Genomic DNA, 19679 nt, shown 5'->3' with positions numbered 1-19679 from the left:
AATTGTCCTTGGCCCTGTGGGGAGCCAGGGAGACCTAACTTGAATTACCCAGTGATGAATGCAGGTGAAGGAACTAATCAGCAACCACGGCTTATACAAAGGCCAAATGGAGCAAGACCACCTCCACAAGGAGTGGAAGGAGTTCCACCTTTGCGAGACCCAAACGTGCATGTGGTAGAGGTGACAAATTCAAGAGAGGTTGACATGGAAGCAAATGGCATCAAGCGTGGCCGAGGGAAAGGTAAGGAGAAAGAAGGAGTTACATCACAAAGTGACCATGGATAAGAAAAGAAGGCAAAGGAGACCAAGGAAGCCAAGAGGACTCGACGTCGTATCAACCTCCAAGACTTTCCTCTTGGACATGGAATGGCTCCATACAACCTGTTGGAAGACATGAGAGGTAAGGGTCCTGATATCTCATGGCCTCAATTTCTTGCATTATTTCCACAAGTTAGGAGGGATTTAACAAGGGCAGTTAGCACTAGGAGAAAGGTAAAAGAGAGTGTGCCTGTTGTAAAAATTGCACAAGCTGAAATGAATGAGGACATTACACCTGTGCTAGATTGTTACATAAAAGGGAGATTGGTTAGGAAAGGTCTAGTGGATGGGGGTGCACAAATTTTCATCATGACAGAGGGACTCATGCAAAAACTAGGCATGCACATCCATGAGACACCTGAAATTAAGGTCAAGATGGCAAACAATAGCAAGGCTAGGTGCGTAGGCATTTGTAAAAATGTTTTTGTGGAGGCCTTTGGCATTAAGAAGGCAGTGGATTTCTATGTCATGTCTACCAAAGGAAATGGTTACCCATTTATCCTAGGGAGACCATGGCTAATGAAAATGCGAGCTTTGCAGGATTGGGAGAGTGGAAAGCTAATTTGCAGGAACGACAATCATAAGAAGGTTGTCTTTGACATGAAGGAGCAACGCCAAGAGGAGCTCCATGAAGAATCATCTCAAAGTGAGACGGAAGAAGGTTGGACCGATAACACTTCATAAGAAGAAAGTAGCGGCAACATTACTGAGGAGGAGTCTTCCATCGAAGTCATGGGGGTAAGGTTTAAGCCAACCAACCAAGAGACCTCTTGTCAAGGTTTGGAGTAGGTAGGTTCCCAAGAGAACCAAAAAGTGGAAGATGAAAGAATGCTAGAAGATATGCTATCTACAACACTTACAAAGGATGAAAGAGAGGAGTTCAAATGTGTGCTAAGGAAATTTCCTAGGCTTTTTGCTAAAGACTACACCGATGTGCGTGGAGTAGATGTTGCTCAACACAAAATTGAGTTGAAGCCAGAGGCCACACCTAAGGCTCAGAAGCTACGAAGGCTAGGAGTCATCAAGGAGCAGGCTTTACTCAAGGAGGTAAGAAAGCTTCTAGCAGCAGGTTTCATTTATCCAGTGGAGAATTCAGAGTGGGTCTCTCCCGTTGTTGTCACTCCTAAGAAAAACAGAAAGTGGAGGGTGTGTGTGGATTACCGTCCACTCAATGAGGCAACAAAAAGAGATCACTTTCCCCTCCCATTTCAGGATGAGATACTAAATGAGGTAGCTGGTCATGAGAAGTACACTGTGTGTGATGGCTACTCAGGCTACTTTCAAATAGGTATCGCATTGGAAGACCAATTGAAAACAACCTTTATCACTCCTTGGGGTTGTTATGCTTTTAGAGTCATGCCATTTGGTCTGACAAATGCTCCTGCAACATTCCAACGTTTCATGAACATGGTGTTTCAAGCATTCTTTGGAAAGTCAATTAGGGTGTTCATTGATGATTTCTGCATTTATAGCTCAAAATCATTGCATCTACAAAGGGTAGAAGAAGGTTTAAAGAAGCTCTACGACATGGGAGGTCAACTCAACCCCGACAAGTGCCACATAGGTGAGGATGAAGTGATCTTGCTCGGTCACAAGGTTTCCTATAAAGGCATTGAGGTGGATCCTTCAAAGTCAAAGGCTCTTATTGAGCTCCCATCACCGAAGAGTCTTAAGGAGGTCATCTCTTTCATTCAGAAGGTGAAGTATATGTCACGCTTCATTCACTTAGCCTCGGAATTGCTTCATCCTTTGCAAAAGTTGACACAACAAGTAGAATTTGCATGGTCTGATGAGCTTGAAGAGTATTTTTGTAACATTAAAGTCATTTTGTCAGAGCTACCAACACTCATGCCTCCTTGTTGGGAGTACACATTCTTTGTTAGCTCTAGTGTTGGAAGGGAAACAATTGGTGCTGTGTTGCTACAACAAGATCCCCACAGTACAAGGATGCGACCCATCTACTTTGCTAGTAGGGTCATGAATGCTTTGGAGAGAGACTACACAGAAGCAGAACTCATGATGCTTTCTCTCATGTTTGCGGTGAGAAAGTTTAGATCCTACCTGCTACCAAAACCTTTTGTAATTCTCACTGCAGAAAATTTGTTCCCTTGGGTGTCATCTCAAATGAATCTTAGTACTAGGATCTCAAAGTGGATTATGGAGTTGCAAGAGTTCCAATACTCTTTCAAGGTAGAAGATAGTGTGCGTGCACAATTGGCAGGGATTCTCACTTATAGGGTACATGAGAAGGAAATTAAGGTGCCTCAAGTAAAGACCCTACCATTGCCACCACCAAAAAGTATTCCCAATGCTTTTACCTTGTTCTTTGATGGAGCTTTTCGACGAGCCACAGGGAAAGCAGGGGGAGGGCTAGTGTTGCTCAACCCAAGTGGAGAGGTGGTCATGAAAGAGAAGGTCAATCTACCAGGTTCAACTAGCAACAATGAAGCAAAATACGACACACTACTTCATGGTTTGAAGATGTGCATTGGCCAAGGGATAAAACATCTCATGGTAAAGGGAGATGCACTTCTCATTGTTAAACAGATTTTAGGCATTTGGGCATGCAAGAATGAAAGCTTAAGGACAAAAGTTCATGCCATTCGTAGGATGTTTGATCAGTTTGAAGAAGTGCAACTATATCATATTCCGAGGAAACAAAATGAAGATGCCGATTTACTTGCACAACAAGCAGTTACATGTGTTGAGAGAGAAGTGCAGGTCATCATGGTGGCAGCAGCTGTCAAACAACCGAGATACCAGGGATTGGAGTCATTGGCTCCCATTATTGGCTACATTTTGGAGGGTGAGTTTCCACAAGACTTCACGAAGGCTCAGAAGAGGAGACTCATGAAGAAGGCAAGTTTCTATCTCTTTCTAGAAGGCTCCCTCTATCAAAGAGGAAAGGATCAAGTGTGCAGAAGAGTACCAACTATCGAGGAAATTCCAGCCATTCTAAAAGGTTTGCATGAAGAGGCATGTGGTGGTCATTTTGCCCAAGAATCAACTGTGAAGAAGATTTTGCTTGCGGGGTATGTTTGGCCAAGCTTGCATGTGGATGTTCAACATTGGTGTAAAAGCTGTCACAATTGTTAGATAAATGGAAATAGAAGGTTGGTGCATGGCCCGAGGCAAATAGTGCTTGCAAATGGACCCTTTGAAAAGTGGGGCATTGATGCTATGGGTCCTCTGCCTAGGACAAAAAATGGTAAACTCTACATTCTAGTGGTTGTAGACTATATGACTAGGTGGGTGGAAGCTCAAAGTGTGGCAAGAGTGAATTAGAGGACAGTTAGCAAGTTTGTGTACAATCACATTTGTTGCAGATTTGACACACCTTTGGAGATTGTTTCTGATAATGGTCCAGGGTTTAGGAAGGGCTTGCTCAAAGAAGTTTGTGAAGAGCTTCACATTCTACATCGTCAATAGCACACCATACTACCCACAGTCAAATGGTTTGTTGGAGAAGGCTAATGGTGTCATTGCAGGAATCATTAGAAAGATGGTGCAAAACAAGACAAAATTATGGGATGATTTCTTGGATGGTGCCTTGTGGGCATATCGAACCACATATAGGGAAGCCACGGAATTCACACCATTTCACTTGGTCTATGGTCAAGAGGCTTTGCAGCCTATCGAGCTCAACATTCCAACAATGCGACTTCATGGCAAAGGAGCACAAGATGATCAAGAGGTATGGATGGATCGACTTCTTACGTTAGTGGAGCTTGAGTGGAAAAGAGAAGCAGCATATGAGTGCTACAAGAGGAAAGCCACACAAGCGAAAGAAACACACGACAAGAAACTGAAGGACAAAGGCATCAAGGAAGGAGAGCTTGTGCTAAGGTATGACAATCGACTTGACAATCGTTTTGATGCCAAGTTTGAAACTAGATGGCAAGGGCCATACATAGTCAAGAAGGCTTTCAATTCTAGTTACTATCAGCTTATGGACTTGAATGGTAAAGAGCACTCCAGGAAGGTAAACGGGTATCGCTTGAAGCCCTATTTGAGTCGCCTTCTACCAAAGGATCTACCAAAGATCTGTCCAAAGGCCGCTGTCTCATTTCTCGTCAAGGACTCTGAAGCACTCTCTTTGGAAAAGATGCTCTATGATGGTACATGAATATACCATCATACTGGGGGAGGGCTAATGATAGCCGTTTTTCGGCTCTCCATAATTGCCATAGTAAGTTACTCCACCCTACCAAATTCACCCAAACGCTATGGCTATCCCTACCATTTCACTGTACATAGGCATGTGTGAGTTAGGGGGCTTTTCCCATATCTTCTTAAAAACCCTCAGCTAGCTAGTCACTGCGCTAGTTGAGCCAAAAAAATAAAAAATAAAAGTATATTATGGCCTCTTTGTGTGTAAATATTTCATTGTATATATGGCCTAAATATAGGGATTTTTTATAATTATTTTGGTATTTTATTTAAATATTTCTACTTAGGTGTGTGTTTTATTAAACCTATGTACACCTTCTTTCATCCTCTTACACCATAATTATATTTTTTGCCAATATGTACATACTCTAACCTTATATTTTTTCTTTATACAAATCACTCCCACATTTTCACCCTCACCCTCGTGAAAACAAAAAATTGATTTCTACTCATTGGTTACGTTTATTATATTATTTACTTGCATACCTTTTCCTCTTTCACCCAAAATAATTCAAGGAGGGACCATAGCATATGATTCCAATATCTTTCCATATCCATAACTCCTCCATATTTTAATTATTATTTTTACTCATTATTCTAACACCATGTGCTCATTGAGCTAAAGTCCATAAATAGTCCATAACTAGTCCCACCATTTATATATTTCTTTATTCACCAATAATTCTCCTCCATGCATGGGTCAAGGGAAACTTGGATGCTTTGTATTATAATATGACAAAGGAGGGGCTCACTCTTGGGTGAATTGTACAAATTCAACAAAGGAGGGGGCCACTAAAAGACTTTTGCAGGAATAAAAACAGGCTTTTTGGTGAGAATTTTGGCACCTATCTCCACTCCGAATTTGGAGCGGTGGTCAAAAGAGAAAATGTAGCCCACGCTCTGAATAATCACCTCAAATTTTTTCATGATTTTTGGAGCTACCAGCGGTGAGCTATGATTTTTTGAGTGGACCCCAGTCTGCCCACTTTTCTCACAAGTAGCCCTTAGTCTTCTCTCACCCTTCCACACACCTACTCACTCTTACACATCCCTCCCTCTCCTTCCCTCACTCAAACCTGCAATTTCCATGGCTTCTCCCACCCTCTTCACCATTACCCTTCTCTCTCATCCCTATAGTTCTTTTATGAACCTCTACATACATACACCCTCTCCATGTCTCTCTCTATTGCTTCTATGTTACAATTTCATTTACCTCTCCTAAAAATATCTAAAATTCAGCTTAACCATGATAACTTCTGCAAATTGAGGATTTTTCATCAACAAATCCTCTTTTCATCGTGGTGGTCAACCGTGGCGGCGGCGTAAAGAAGCGAAGAAGACCAGCGGTCATTTTTTCCACAATCTACACAAGGGTGAGTTCAAGCTTCTTCAAAGCTTCACCATCTCAATGATTCTCTTTTAATTCACCCCTCTTCCTTCATCAAATAAACTCATCCTACCCATTGTAAATGTATCACTAACAATTCTAGTGATTATTACCACTAACAACTAACTTCTCTTGTAAAAATGCACCCACACTATCAACATATGGAGTAGGCAACCGCACAAGTAAACCAAATTCATTCACTCCCATGGAAGTTTCTCTCCTTTCACCACATCAATAATTCTCTTACTTGAGCCCACATCCATGTGACTCAAGAGAAAAGAGAGACCCCATTATCATTTGAAATTCATAAAAAGTCATAATCCTTGATCTTTCCTAATAAAATTGATTAGGCTTAATCCTAATCAAGGCTTCTAAAACCTATAAATAGAACCCATTCCTCCTTGTAAAAGACATCACTATACCATTGCACACTAGATTGAGCGTACCACACGCCAGTTCTATCTTGGTTGTAAAGAGAGAGTAAGCTTTCTATACACCATCACCTTGGTGCATAGAAAAGCTTGAGCTAGTTTGAGTGAGTGCGAGTAGAAGATATTCTTCCTACCATTGTTGTATCTACCCCAACATCAATGAATTGGTAGTTTTGGGTGCAATTCATGTCCAAAGGCTCACGCTTCTCCTCCAATTTGGCTTGGCAAACTCATTCAGCTTCATAAGGTGACTTGTTTCATTGAAGGTTGTTGTTTTGTTGCTTGTGATTCATTGGCTATTGTTTGGCTACCATTGTAAGAGGGTGGATGGTGAGAGGGCTCCCATAACCCTAAGACAATGTGATAGTGATGCTATAACCAAATCTTGTCACTTGATTCCGTAAGCTCTAAGTTCCTTTTTTGTGCAAAATATAAAGTTGAAGCTAAGTTGTACACCATCTCTCTCTCTCTCTCTCTCTCTCTCTCTCTCTCTCTCTCTCTCTCTCGTGTTTTAGTGTGTGAGATTGTTCCATTGGTGTTAGGGTTAGTGTAAATTCCTTGCTTGTTTGTGGGTTGCTCTAACGATTCTCCTCTTTTGCGTCCTAGTTCGCTCTTAAACTAGGTGGTGCCCCTTGTGTAGTTGGGATTTGGCTGTGGGTTTGTTGTTTTGGTTTGTGTTGTGTTGTGCCCCAGCCCCATTGAGCAGCACGGGAGCCTTGAAGGGTGTCTAGAGGTTGCTCTTCTTGTTACCCGCCCCGGACCGCCTCACTAGGTTCTATTTTTCCTTGTTTAACACAGCGCCCGCATTCACATACGGCAAGGAGATGGTGGAGTATACAGATGCTCACACTTACCTTGGAGTGGTTTTTAGTGGACCAACATTTTCATAGAGGAGAGCAGTAGAGACTAGATTGACCAGAGCCCATTTGGCATTGGGTAGATTGGAGAGGATGTGTTCACACAGGTTCAATTTCAGGAGCCTCGGACGAAGCTCTGGCTCCTTGACACTTTGGTGGCTTCTGCATTGCTCTATAGAGCTAAGATTTGGGGGCCTTCATTGGATCATCATGGAAGAATAGGTCGTACTGATGGGTGGGGGGACATGGAGAAGCCCCTGATCTTGATGATCTCGCGGCTTATTAGAGCCAAGGCTTCAGTACCACGTGCCATTATCCGAGCAGAGCTAGCGGCCCCCCACTAGTGGTTGAGGCGCTCACTAGATCTGTCTCCTTCATACATTGTATGTGAGAACTTCCGAGAGACAGATATGCCCGCCTTGCACTTAAGTCCTCTCGACAGTTAGTCATGCAGGGAGATACAACATGTTGGTATGGGGAGATGACATTATGGTTCCGGGCGCATGGGTTCAATATAGTCAGATTTCCCTCCTTCTAGTACTCACTAGATGCACCCACCCTGACTCTTACACAGTCCGAGATCACCAGGCTCACCCGCCAGGACCTGACTCAGCTAAACGCCAGGAGGACATGGATACAGCAAGCACAGGCGCCGGGCACAAAGATGGGTTTCTACAGAGAACATCTTCTCCAGCTTACAGCAGAAGGTTTTGTGACGAGGCCCAGATACATGGACACCCACTTGTCTCATGGGATACGGTGTGCTATTGGCCAGATACGCACATCTTCACACCAGCTGTGGATCGAGACTGGGAGATACATCGGAGTACCAGCAGAGGCCAGGACATGCCTCCTGTGTGACATGGAGCCTGAGAGAGAGTTACACTACACATGCCACTCTCCCATCTACTACGAGATATGAGGCCGCTTCCAGCGCTTGTTCAGAGAGGGCTTTGGACTACTGCCCACAGTCATGAGGTACGAGTATCAGAGATGCATGGGTTTGTTTCTGCTCGAGCTGCGTACACAGAGAGAGCCTGCTAAGAGGAGAGGCCAGCCAGTCTCAGAGACACATCACAGACTTCTTTAGAGCAGACATGAGACACCCAGAGGAGCTAGTACTACAGCAGATCTTGTCGCCTCACATCAGAGGCCCACTCACTGACCAAGCAACTGAGTTGGGGAGATCCATAGGGTGTCTGTGGAGGACTACACAGCATCGACGGAGGCTACATCAAAGGATTCAGATCACTTTGGCCCGACACGTACGACGCCCGGTCAGAGTGCTGACCATGGAGGAGATTGATGACATCCGCCAGTGACCAATGCTCGATCTCTTGTGACTTGTGATTTAGCTATCCCAGCTAGCTGCTTAGTTTACACCTACCAGCTTAGGATTTCATAGTATTTCATTTTCTTACTCTGACTTTGTATTAGATTCACCACATTATAACGCTCTGGTCTCATAGGTCATTTTGGCCTTTTGAAGACATTAATATAACATTTATAGCATCTCTCTCTCTCTCTCTCTCTCTCTCTCTCTCTCTCTCTCTCTCTCTCTCTCTCTCTCTCTCTCTCTCTCTCTCTCTATGTGTGCGTGCGTGTGTGCGCGAATGTGTCATCGAGCAGTATGACTCACATTGACTTTCTCTTTGTACGAGTATGTTATTGGCGATCAGTGGGTGGACCTATGGGTGCTCTCAGTCTCTAGGTGCCACTCTCTAAGTCTCTCACTTTCTTCCTCGTCTTATCTCTCCGAATCGAAGTGCAAGTGGCATCTCTCTCTCTCTCTCTCTCTCTCTCTCTCTCTCTCTCTCTCTCTCTCTCTCTCTCTCTCTCTCTCTCTCTCTCTCTCTCTCTCTCTCTCTCTCTCTCTCTCTCGTAATGTGCACATGCAACTTTCGTGCCCTGCATTCGATGAAAAAGGGCGCTCCAGCTGAGCAAGGCCCACCACGCCCCTGTACGCAGAGAAACGGGTAGCCACCGTTGCTACCGCAATGGAACCCCCCCTTCATCATGTTCACCAAACGTTCCTTGCATTCGTATGGCGGGAGCCAGCCTGAATCACTTGGAGGTCTGCAAAAGCTGCTACACACTAATGTGGAGCTCCCTGGTTCCTCCTCGCTCTACACCTTGAACAATACATCAATTGCAACAAACGCTGGTTGAAAACCCTCATGTGCGCAACGTGACGATCGGCAGGGTGTGTTCATTTTTCCATCAAATGCACGATTGATCGTCTCATGTGCGCTTTACATCTCTCTCTCTCTCTCTATTCCTTGTCTTTGGCAAAACTCTAAGCCTCTCTCTACACAGTGCCTCATAGCCCACTATCAGGCACTCACAAAAGAAGGGGTAGATTTGTCGCCATGCGACGGCAAAAATCCCTCCTCCCTTTATATATTAGAAGATAGATTTTATCTCCTCAAATACAACATTTAACTTCTCAAGCACTATTACGAGGTGAAGTATTCACAAGGGCCTTCAAAAGGCAAAAAGGTGACTATTGAGGGGTCATGAGAGTTAAAAATCTTTTTTTAGAAGGTAAAAGCTCATAATGATATGTACACGAAAGAGAGAGAGAGAGAAGGTACTATTTAAAAAAAAACTTTTATTTAGTCCTTAATGGAAAGTTGTGAAATTTAGTTTACTTCTTAAGCAGTGTTTGAAAAAAACCGGGGTTTAGTGCATTTTTTACTGGTTAGATTTGCAAAATCTTGGTTAGATTATGAGATGGCCTTGACAAACATCTATAAATATTCATGAGTTTTAATATAAAACTTCGACAAATTTTTTAATTTTTTGACCTAATATTTGACAAACTTTCAAGTTTGCCCTTAATTTCTTTGGTTAGAAAAACACTTTTGGCAAGTCTTATTCTTAAATTTAAAATGATTTGTGGTTTTCAAAAGTTTTTCAAGAATTATCATGTTCAAACTTCAAATCATTTGTTGCCTCCTTTCCAAAATAAAGTAAACTAGTACGGCCGGCCGTCTTCGTCGGTCTCTCTCTCTCCCTCTTTATCGCGTGCAAAGGGGCTTGCTTTGTTTTGGACTTTAGCCTTCAAGTCGTAGATTGCGACACGTGTAAAGGGCTCCCCATTCCGCCAAATTATGTCAGTAGATGTAGCATTGGGAAAGATCAAGTGAAAGGAGTTCCTGTTTGCCCTGATTGAATAGAACCCCTAACTAAGAATGTAATTTTGATCACCCCAAGTTTTGTATCTACTGACCGAAAGCTGACTATATCCCAAGTGGGAGCCCTTTGTATCTTTTCTCCTTCTTCTTTAATATAAATCTGCTCGCACCTTTTATGGTTTAATAAAAAAAAAAAAATTCTCTTCAATGCTCTTCAAGGTTTTCAAGACTTTTAAGGCTCCTTTGAGGGACACTTGTCGAACTCCAAAAATTGGACCACCTTTAGGATTCATCCATATGGATACTAAGGCTTTAGAGGCCAAAAAGAACTTGAACTTTTAGTCCAGAAAGAAGGTTCCTAACGTGACAGAATCCTCAAGACCGATCAGTTCAGTTAGCGCGTTCAGACTCTTGAGGATGTTTCGTTCGGCGCGTCTTCGGAAGACTTTCAATTCTTTGGCGGTCAAGCAACACCACCCCCAGCCTTCTGTCTTAAAACCAAAGCTCGCCATCGCACATCTCTCGCTCATTCCTTATGCACCACTCAACCTTTCCTACAACCCAACTGTTCATCACCTCTTCAATATTCTTTGTAAAATTGAATTGCAGCTGGATTTTCTCTTCGATCCCTGCACAATAGGCAATCCGTGCGATATAGCATCTTGGTCCTCACTCGAGAGCATTTCAACCTGAATCTTTATTGCTGTGGGTTGGTTGCGAAACGATCGATATGAATACTAATTTGGAGGCTGCTCTTCGCCGATGTGTGGAAGACTTGCAGCTGAAGGATGGATCTGTGCGCAATGGAGTTGTGGCAGAAGAGAAGAAGAGTCCCCGCCACGGAGTAAGCCAAGGTAAGCAAGTACAAGGGCGCATATCCAAGAAGCAACGTCATCGGCGAAGCAGCAAGGGGGCAGTCAAGATCCTTCCTGCAGATGAGGGCAACTTCAAAGCTGTCGTGTTTGAGCATACATGTTATATGCCCTCTCCCCTTGCTGATTGCGCTGCTGTAATGGAACCCACAAGCTCTCCCCTCGCCGATTGCGCTGCTGTAATGGAAACCACAAGCCCTCTGAGCCTTGAAAGTAACTCAAGCGTTTGGACATGGGGATCTCTGCCGGAAGCTGCAGGAAGCTCTATGTCTCAACCGGCAAGCCCCAAAACCCCTACTAGTCTCCCTTCTAACATGGGCTTTTTGTCACAACCTACGAGCCCCCTTTCACATTCAAGGCCTACCTCTTTTTCTCTCTCCCCTTCACATGAAGCTCCCTTGGATGCTGTTTTTGTAAATAGGTCAGCGCAAGCCTGTCCCCAGCTTAGATCATCTGACAATCTTCAACATGCAGCATCTCACTCTAATTTCAGCTCTAGCTGTAACTTTAGCAGTACCCCCTACCCTAATGATCTGCAAGGTGATGACAACCAAGCTGGCTGGCCCCAGGGCGCATTCCCTTCCGTCTTCGCAGACTTGGAAGGCAGAGCGTAATTCCTGCATCTTCCCAATACTTTGTTTAGAGGGGTAATCTAATTAATTAATCTAGATACATCTCCAGTACACTTTGTAAATTTTCATACTAGGCTATACATTCATTGTAGTCATCAAATCAAGCTGACAATCTGCAAATCTCAAACTGCAGTGTTTCACCCATTGCTTGGCAAAGTAGGGCCTTGCAAAGTGTCATGCAATTCACTAGCCATTCCTGTATCTCGATACACCATTTGTAATTTTGATTGTCTCCTATGATCAAGGCTTTTTGTCGTATAAGAAATCATCAATTTTTTTCAATCATGCCATTTATTCCAATAACAAGTTCTTAATGTAGGAATTTTCACTCCAGAAGAATGTCACAAGTTCTTAGTTGGTAGATAACATAATGATATGCTATGCTCCAAATTAAAACGTATCAAGAAACATGTAAATGTCCAGCATGTATGACGCTGAATCGGCGAATTAGTCACCCACTAACAATTCACTGATAGAATTACAGAAAGAAACCTCACCTCAAAACCAGCCAATACCTCAATGCTAGTGACGCACTCTGTTACAGCATTGCCTGAGCATTTGCGGCCTCTTGAGCTAGCAATTTCTAGCAACACCATTTGAAGCACAAATTTTTGAAATTGGCTTTCAAAACTGTGTGTCAGCAAACGTGCTATTCAAAGTTCAGACAAAATTTGCAAGCATGAAGTTTTAGTGTATTTCCTCATGCCAAACACTAGCGTCATAGGATGCATCGAAATATAGGATTCAAGGGATCCTTCTAGGGAGACGTTGTAGCAACGGTCTAATCACAACCCACACAAAATTATCAATCGGTGGACCGGCAACTCGGCTAGCGCCTCTTCCTCCATGCGAGGGCTATTCAAGTTCAGAAAATCCAGCAGGTACGTGCAAGAGTACAGCTTCCTCCCGATGAAAAGTCTTTCATAAACATTATGATGCCAACGTGTTAAGATTTAATTATATCTTACGATCACTTTTTTCACGGATGCAAGCAGACGGTGGATGTATGCCAAATGTGTTAAGATTTGATTATATCTTATGATCACTTTTTTCACGAATGCAAGCAGACGGTGGATGTATAAGGTGCAGATGATACCTTGCATGAGGCTAATATTACTTCAATGGCACCACTGAAACTTGCCATAGTGTAAATTAAGAAAAAATCTACAAGATAGCCCGACGAAACATTTGACATGCTTGCTGCCACAAAGGGCCTGTTTTACTCGAGCCGACTTCCTCTAGCCTCTATTTAATACACAAGTCGACTGATAATATACCATACAGTTCTATTTTCAGCTGAAAAGACTTTTAGACAAATATTATAACTTCGCAAAAGTAGCAAGATAAACCCCAAGAGCCGACAAGCCGGCGGCACCTGCGGCCTGTGTTCATGAAAATTTGCCATAAAAATGCCCAGCTTGAAAATTTGCTAGTACATCCAAAGGAGCATACATGCTTGAAGCAAATGAGGCTTGTCTTCAAAAGACATTTGAATGCTTTACAACAATCATCCTACAAAACAAAATGAGGACACTTCTATGTTACAAAGGATTGTAACCATTCTGACAGTGACTAATATACTACAAACGTTATTGCGAACGATGGCACTGCTTTCACGAATGAGGGATACAAGCCTTGTATAAGTCTACAAACCCCTCCCCTTGAAGCATTATTTTTTGTTGTATCCAAAACATTCCTGTGTGCAGTTTCTTCCAGAATTGTACCATACCAAGGGTGTCATTTCAAACACCCTACCTGTTCAATAGAACCTTCACAAATGTGCATACAATACTTTGAACTAAAGGATTGCAACGTATTCTCTCACCTGAAACCTTTTCTTAATGACATCTAATGTACAAGAAGTTTTGGTCAAATTCTCACAATAATTCCCACATTGTGACTTACCTCAACATCACGAGCTTCTCTGAGGGAGGCACCACATACCTAGCTAGGTACGATTGGGGGCAGGGGACTGCCGGCCAGGTGGGGGGGCCGGTGGTCCCTGCCCCCAATCGTACCTAGCTAGGTATGTGGTGCCTCCCTCAGAGAAGCTCGTGATGTTATGCATTGTATGAAAAACATTGAAAAAGACTCCTTTTTCCTACATGAGAATATTTCTAAATCTTCTTGTGATGGATCACACCATAATTTTGCAGTAATACCAGTTGCAAGTCCACATCCAAAAAGCTGCATTCAAGACAAGTCTTCTGTAGAACCTTGCACTCTCTTCGTATTCCAATCCTACAACAAGAGCAACAATGGCAAGAAGCTCACTCGTTAAATGTAAGGCAAAACTACACCTTTTTCCCATCCTCATAGCTCACTAATATTCTTTTGCACCCAGATACCTCAAAAATAGATTGCATCTTAGACAAAGATAGATCCTACACGTCCTGCTCGAAGCTGTCGTCCTTGCAAATGGTCTCTTCCTTGCCCTGGCATCCTGCTCACTTGGTTATCTTCATGTCCAAGTGACCTCTCTCCCTTGTTTTGGCTTGCTGTCGCTGCAGCTGGTGTTTGCCCCCTCACATTCTATATATGTGAGATAGCTGCAAAGCCCCATCTCCCACATCTCTCGCTCTCTCTCTCCCCTTTTCCTCTGTTGCTGATGGCTATAGCTGCCCAGCCCATTTTTGTTGCTCTCTAGTTCTTGCATTTTCCTTTCTGTTTGGCTATTTCTCCCGTATGCGGCTTCTTTCTTTGTGCTCTTTTGATTTACTAGCGTTAAGAGACGGTCGATCTATTTTGTTTTGTTTTTGTTTTTTACCGCGCACATTCCACGTTGTTCACATCATAGAACACCAATAAGTGTTCCCTAGAGTTAACGGCCTAGGATCATTTTGGCGGTCATACACCATATTATGGTCACCTCTCAAATCAATTTCCAACAAGGGGATAAGAGGAATTCTAAGCCCATGGAAATTAAAGAGCGAAATGAGCTTAGAGGGAAAGGCAACTCTAGCAACAACAATAAAAAAGCTAAGAGAAAGGAGTCTACAAAGGTAAGAATAGACTCTTTCCTGAAGAGCTAGAACGTTATCGCAAAGATGCTTCCAATGTGGGGAGCAAGGATATGTTTATCGTGCTTGTCCCAAAAGGAATGCGCACGATGAGCCACCTTGAGCTTCTATGGTTAAAGCCCCAAAAGAGAATGCTCATTGCAAATGACTTTCATTTTTTCTAAGCTAGGAAAAAAAGACATGTACATAGATTCTTATGAGTTGGATAACACCATATCCCTTATAAATAAGCATGCTTTTGATAAGTTAATGAAAGACTCTAGTTACATGTACATGATTTTTGTTAGAAAGTCTATAAATGATTCTAATGTTTTAATCAATAACAATAAATAAGATGGCAATAAAGAGGAATTAGAGTTGTCTAAATTCCTAAATGGATTCCAAAAATGTTTTTATTGATGATATCCCCAGTGAGTTATCTTCCGACCATGCAATAGAGCTTCTACCAGAAAGCTCATCGACTAATAAGCCTCCTTATTGAGTTTCATAAGATCAACAAGAGGAGATCATGAGGCAAGTGCATCAACTGGTAGGTATTGAGAGAGAATAAACTTTCTATTGATCAAAAGAAAAGAGAAATTTTCTTCCAAGAGATTCAATACTTAGGTCACTTTATCTCTCAAGATGGCATCCGTATGGATCCACAAAAGGTAGAGGTAATAAAAGGATGGCCTAATCCAAGGACTCTACATGAGCTACGAAGCCCTATAGGTATGAGTGCATACTGTAGACGCTGCATAGGAACTAGAGTGCTTCGTTAGGTGCGTTCGCATTGAATGAAGATTGAGCAAAATATTGGAAACTATATATGCCATTTCAACCATTCTCAAATGAATAAAAATTGATTATTTGATGCTATTAATTATGTCTAAGATATTTATTAATTAGGAGGAGAGACGTGAAAATGGAGAGAGAGAGAGAGAGAGAGAGAGAGAGAGATTTTATCAAAGCATGTTAGATTTTTTAACCTGAGAGTGTGTTTGGGATACATATTGTCATGGTTCAAAGGTGTCCTCACAAAAATGGAATACCGATTGTATCGGTATCTTGCGCGTACAACAAGATGCACACGTATGTGATTGCATCTGGAGAGAGGCCCCCGCTTTGCATCCCTTGAAAACAACCAAGAGCTTTCTGGCCGTGCTTCTGTTGTACATATCCCGCAATTAGTTAATGCAATTCCGAATAGTAAGCTCCTCAATCACTTGCAAAAAACAGCACAGAGCTCCCGTTGTGGCCATTGTTAGGCATATCCTGCAATCATAGCATTCCAAAAGACAACATCCTGCACCACATTTGGCATAGATATTGACCAAGGCATTGCCAAGCACATCAATTTTTTGCAACAACCCCTATTAAAGGGAATTTTCAAGCCAATATTGGCATATTGCGTACAACCACATGCCTTCAAGATGCACGTGTATGTTATTGCATCTGGAGAGAGGCCCCCGCTTTGCATCCACTGAAAACGGCCGAGAGCTTTTTGGCCCTGTTCTGTTGTGCGTATCCTGCAATCAATGCACTCCAGGAGATGGCATTTGGGACATGAAGCTCCTTGTGCACGTTTTGTGCTTTCTGAAGTGCACCACATTTAGCATATGTATTGACCAAAGCATTGCCAAGCATGGAAATTTCTTGCAACAGCCCTTGACTGACAATATGATAGTGAATTTTTAAGCCCACATCAACATCTTGCGTAGATGCCTGCGTAGGTGATTGCATCTATGGCTGCGTACTTGATTGCATCTGCTGACCCACATGCTTTCTAGATTCCTGTGTATGCGTAGTTGATTGCATCTGGAGAGAGACCCTGCCTACGATTGCATATGCTATCCCGCATGCCTTCGAGATGCTTGCACATGCATAGGTGATTGCATTTGGAGAGACCCTACCTACCATCGAGACAGGAAGCTTCTCAGGCACGTATTGTGCTTTTTGAAGTGCACCACATTTAGCATATGTATCGACCAAGGCATTTCCAAACACGAGAACTTTTTGCAACGGCCCTTGACTAACAATATCATAGCAAATTTTTAAGCCCGTATCAACATCTTGCATAGAGCCACATGGTATCAAGATGCACGTGTATGTGACTGTATCTGGGCAGAGGCCCTCGCTTTGCATCCATTAAAAATAGCCGAGAGTTTTCTGTCCCTGCTCTTGTTGTGTGTATCCCGCAATCAATGCACTCCAAGAAACGCCATTCGGGACAAGAAGCTCCTCAAACACATTTTGTGCTTTATGAAGTGCACCACATTTAGCATACGTATTGACCAAGCACGAAAATGTCTTGCAACAACCTTGTCTAACAATATGAGAGTCAACAGCCCATAGCTTTTGGCGTGGCCCATGAGTATATCTTGCAGTCACAACATTCCAAGAGACAAAATCCCGCACCACATTTGGCATACATATCGAGCAAGGCATTGCCAAACATGGGCAATTTTTTGGAAGAGCCACTATTAAAGAGAATTTTCAAGCCCATATTAGCATCTTGCGTACAGCCACATGCCTTCAAGATGCACGCTTGTGTGATTGCATCTGGAGAGAGGCCCTCACTTCGCATCCGCTGAAAACATATGACATTCCGAACAGAGGGAGCTTGACAATTTTGAAAGTCAACCAAGGCAGTGCCAAGCACAACATCTTTTTTTTCAACACCGTGTAACAAACAATGCAATAGTGAATTTTCTTGCGTAGAGCCACATGCCTTCAAGATGCATGCCTAGGTGATTGCATCTGGAGAGAGGCCCTCGCTTCGCATCCAATGAAAACAACCGAGTGCTTTTTCAAGTGCACCGCATTTAGCATACGTATCAACCAAGGCCTGCTCTTTGCATCCGCCGGTGAAAACAATCGAGTGCTTTTTGGCCCTACTCTTGTTGTGAGTATCTCGCAATCAATGCACTCCAAGAGACGACATTCGGGACAGGAAGCTCCTTAGGCACGTTTTGTGCTTTTTGAAGTGCACCACATTTAGCATACATATCGACCAAGGCATTGCCAAGGCATCACCAAGGCATTGTTAGTCAAGGGATGTTCTTACAACATCCCTTGACTAACAATATCAGAGTGAATTTTTAAGCCCATATCAACATCTTGCATAGAGCCGCATGCCTTCATGTGCCTACGTAGGTGATTGCATCTATGGCTGCGTACGTGATGGCATCTGTTGACCCACATGCCTTCAAGATGGCTGTGTAGATGATTGCATCTACTGATTGCATGCACGTTTTGTGCTTTCTGAAGTGCACCACAATTAGCATATGTATCGACCAACGAATTGCCAAGCACAAGAATTTTTAGCAACAACCCTTGAATAACAATATCAGAGCAAATTTTTAAGCCTATATCAACATCTTGCGTAGAGCCACATGCCTTCAAGATGCACGCGTAGGTGATTGCCTGTGGACAGAGGACCTCACTTTGCATCCGCTGAAAACAGTTGAGACCTTTTTGTCCCTGGTCCTATTGTGCGTATCCGCAATCAATGCACTCCAAGAGGCGGCATTTGGGGCAAGAAGCTCCTCAGGCGTGTTATGTGTTTTTTGAAGTATACCACATTCAGCATACGTATCGACCATGGCATTGTCAAGCACGGAAATTTCTCGAAATAGCCCTTGACTAACAATACGAGAAAAATTTTAAGCCCATATCAATAGCCCAAAGCTCTCGCTGCGGCCCATGTCGGGCGTATCCTGCAGTCATAACGTTCCAAGAGACAACATCCAGCACCACATTTGGCATACATATTGACCAAGGCATTGCCAAGCACGGTTTTTTTTTTTTGCAACAACCCCTATTAAAGTGAATTTTCAAGCCCATATCGACATCTTGCGTACAACTACATGCCTTGCAGTCTACATGATGCTGGTGTTCCTGATGATGTCACTCTTTACCAAATTGCTGTTGGTTGCCTCATTTATGTATGCAACACGAGATCGGATATTCAATTTGCAGTCTCAATGGTAAGTAGATTTATACATAGCACAGGGTCTAAGCATTGGTAGGCTGTCATGATGATTTCCGCTACCTTAGTAGGCACAAAGAGAGAGTCGTCAACCCCAAAAGCATGTGTGATGTGCCCAATTGATGATTCCACATGCACATATATATCTATATATATCTATATATATCTATATATATATATATATATATATATAGAGAGAGAGAGAGAGAGAGAGAGAGAGTTTTTCAATCTCATTTGGTGGACACATTCCTTCAAGATAGTGGATGAACCAATGGCAAAGACTCCACGAATCTTCTCCCTTAAACTCTTTGATTTTTTTTGCTTGTGTATATGTTAGTCTCCTCTTGCTCGTTACGGACACACACATCACTTGGATGCTCATGATACCATCCAACGACCTTGAGACCATTGGCCCACCACCTATAAAGTAGGAGTCGAACTGATTAAGGAAATCAATAACCACACATAATGAAGCAACTACCCTTAACAATCATAAGATAAGGCCTATTTTTTAACCTATATAGCAATCATCGTGCTGTGTGTTTTATGTGTGGTTGCTCTTTTGCAATCCCGCTAGCTTTCATTTTTTGGTCACCACATGATAAATGCATCCTTGATATGATCAATGTGAGACCGAGTAAGAAACTCTCCCAACTAACAACCTTCATGTATACTCACTCTCTGATGGTCATTTACCCAAGTTGGATTGCTACTCTCAGTGTCTCTCTTATATGATGACACCGTATTGAAAAGGTTATACCAATAGACATGAGGAGCAAGTCATTCTCTAAAAGTCCTATCTTGATGAAGGATTGCCACTTTCATAAGTGCCTCCTCACCCTACTACACAGAACGCTTGCAACCCTAGTTTTTCAAGGTAATCTT

At 42.8% G+C, this 19679-nt stretch overlaps 1 protein-coding gene across 1 annotated transcript; it reads left to right on the top strand.

The window, feature by feature from the left end:
• Nucleotides 1-10700: 10700 nt before the first annotated feature.
• LOC147457187 (uncharacterized) lies at nucleotides 10701-12069 on the top strand. The gene has a single exon (XM_086513538.1). The coding sequence runs from the start codon at nucleotides 11031-11033 to the stop codon at nucleotides 11784-11786; it is 756 nt and encodes a 251-aa protein (XP_086369664.1). The 5' UTR covers nucleotides 10701-11030; the 3' UTR covers nucleotides 11787-12069.
• Nucleotides 12070-19679: the final 7610 nt, after the last annotated feature.

Source organism: Adiantum capillus-veneris, chromosome 5 (assembly GCF_014529385.1).
Source record: "Adiantum capillus-veneris isolate H3 chromosome 5, ASM1452938v2, whole genome shotgun sequence".
Taxonomy (NCBI): Eukaryota; Viridiplantae; Streptophyta; class Polypodiopsida; order Polypodiales; family Pteridaceae; genus Adiantum; species Adiantum capillus-veneris.
The sequence above is the reverse complement of the archived record's forward strand: the minus strand, read 5'-3'. Positions and strand labels throughout refer to the sequence as shown.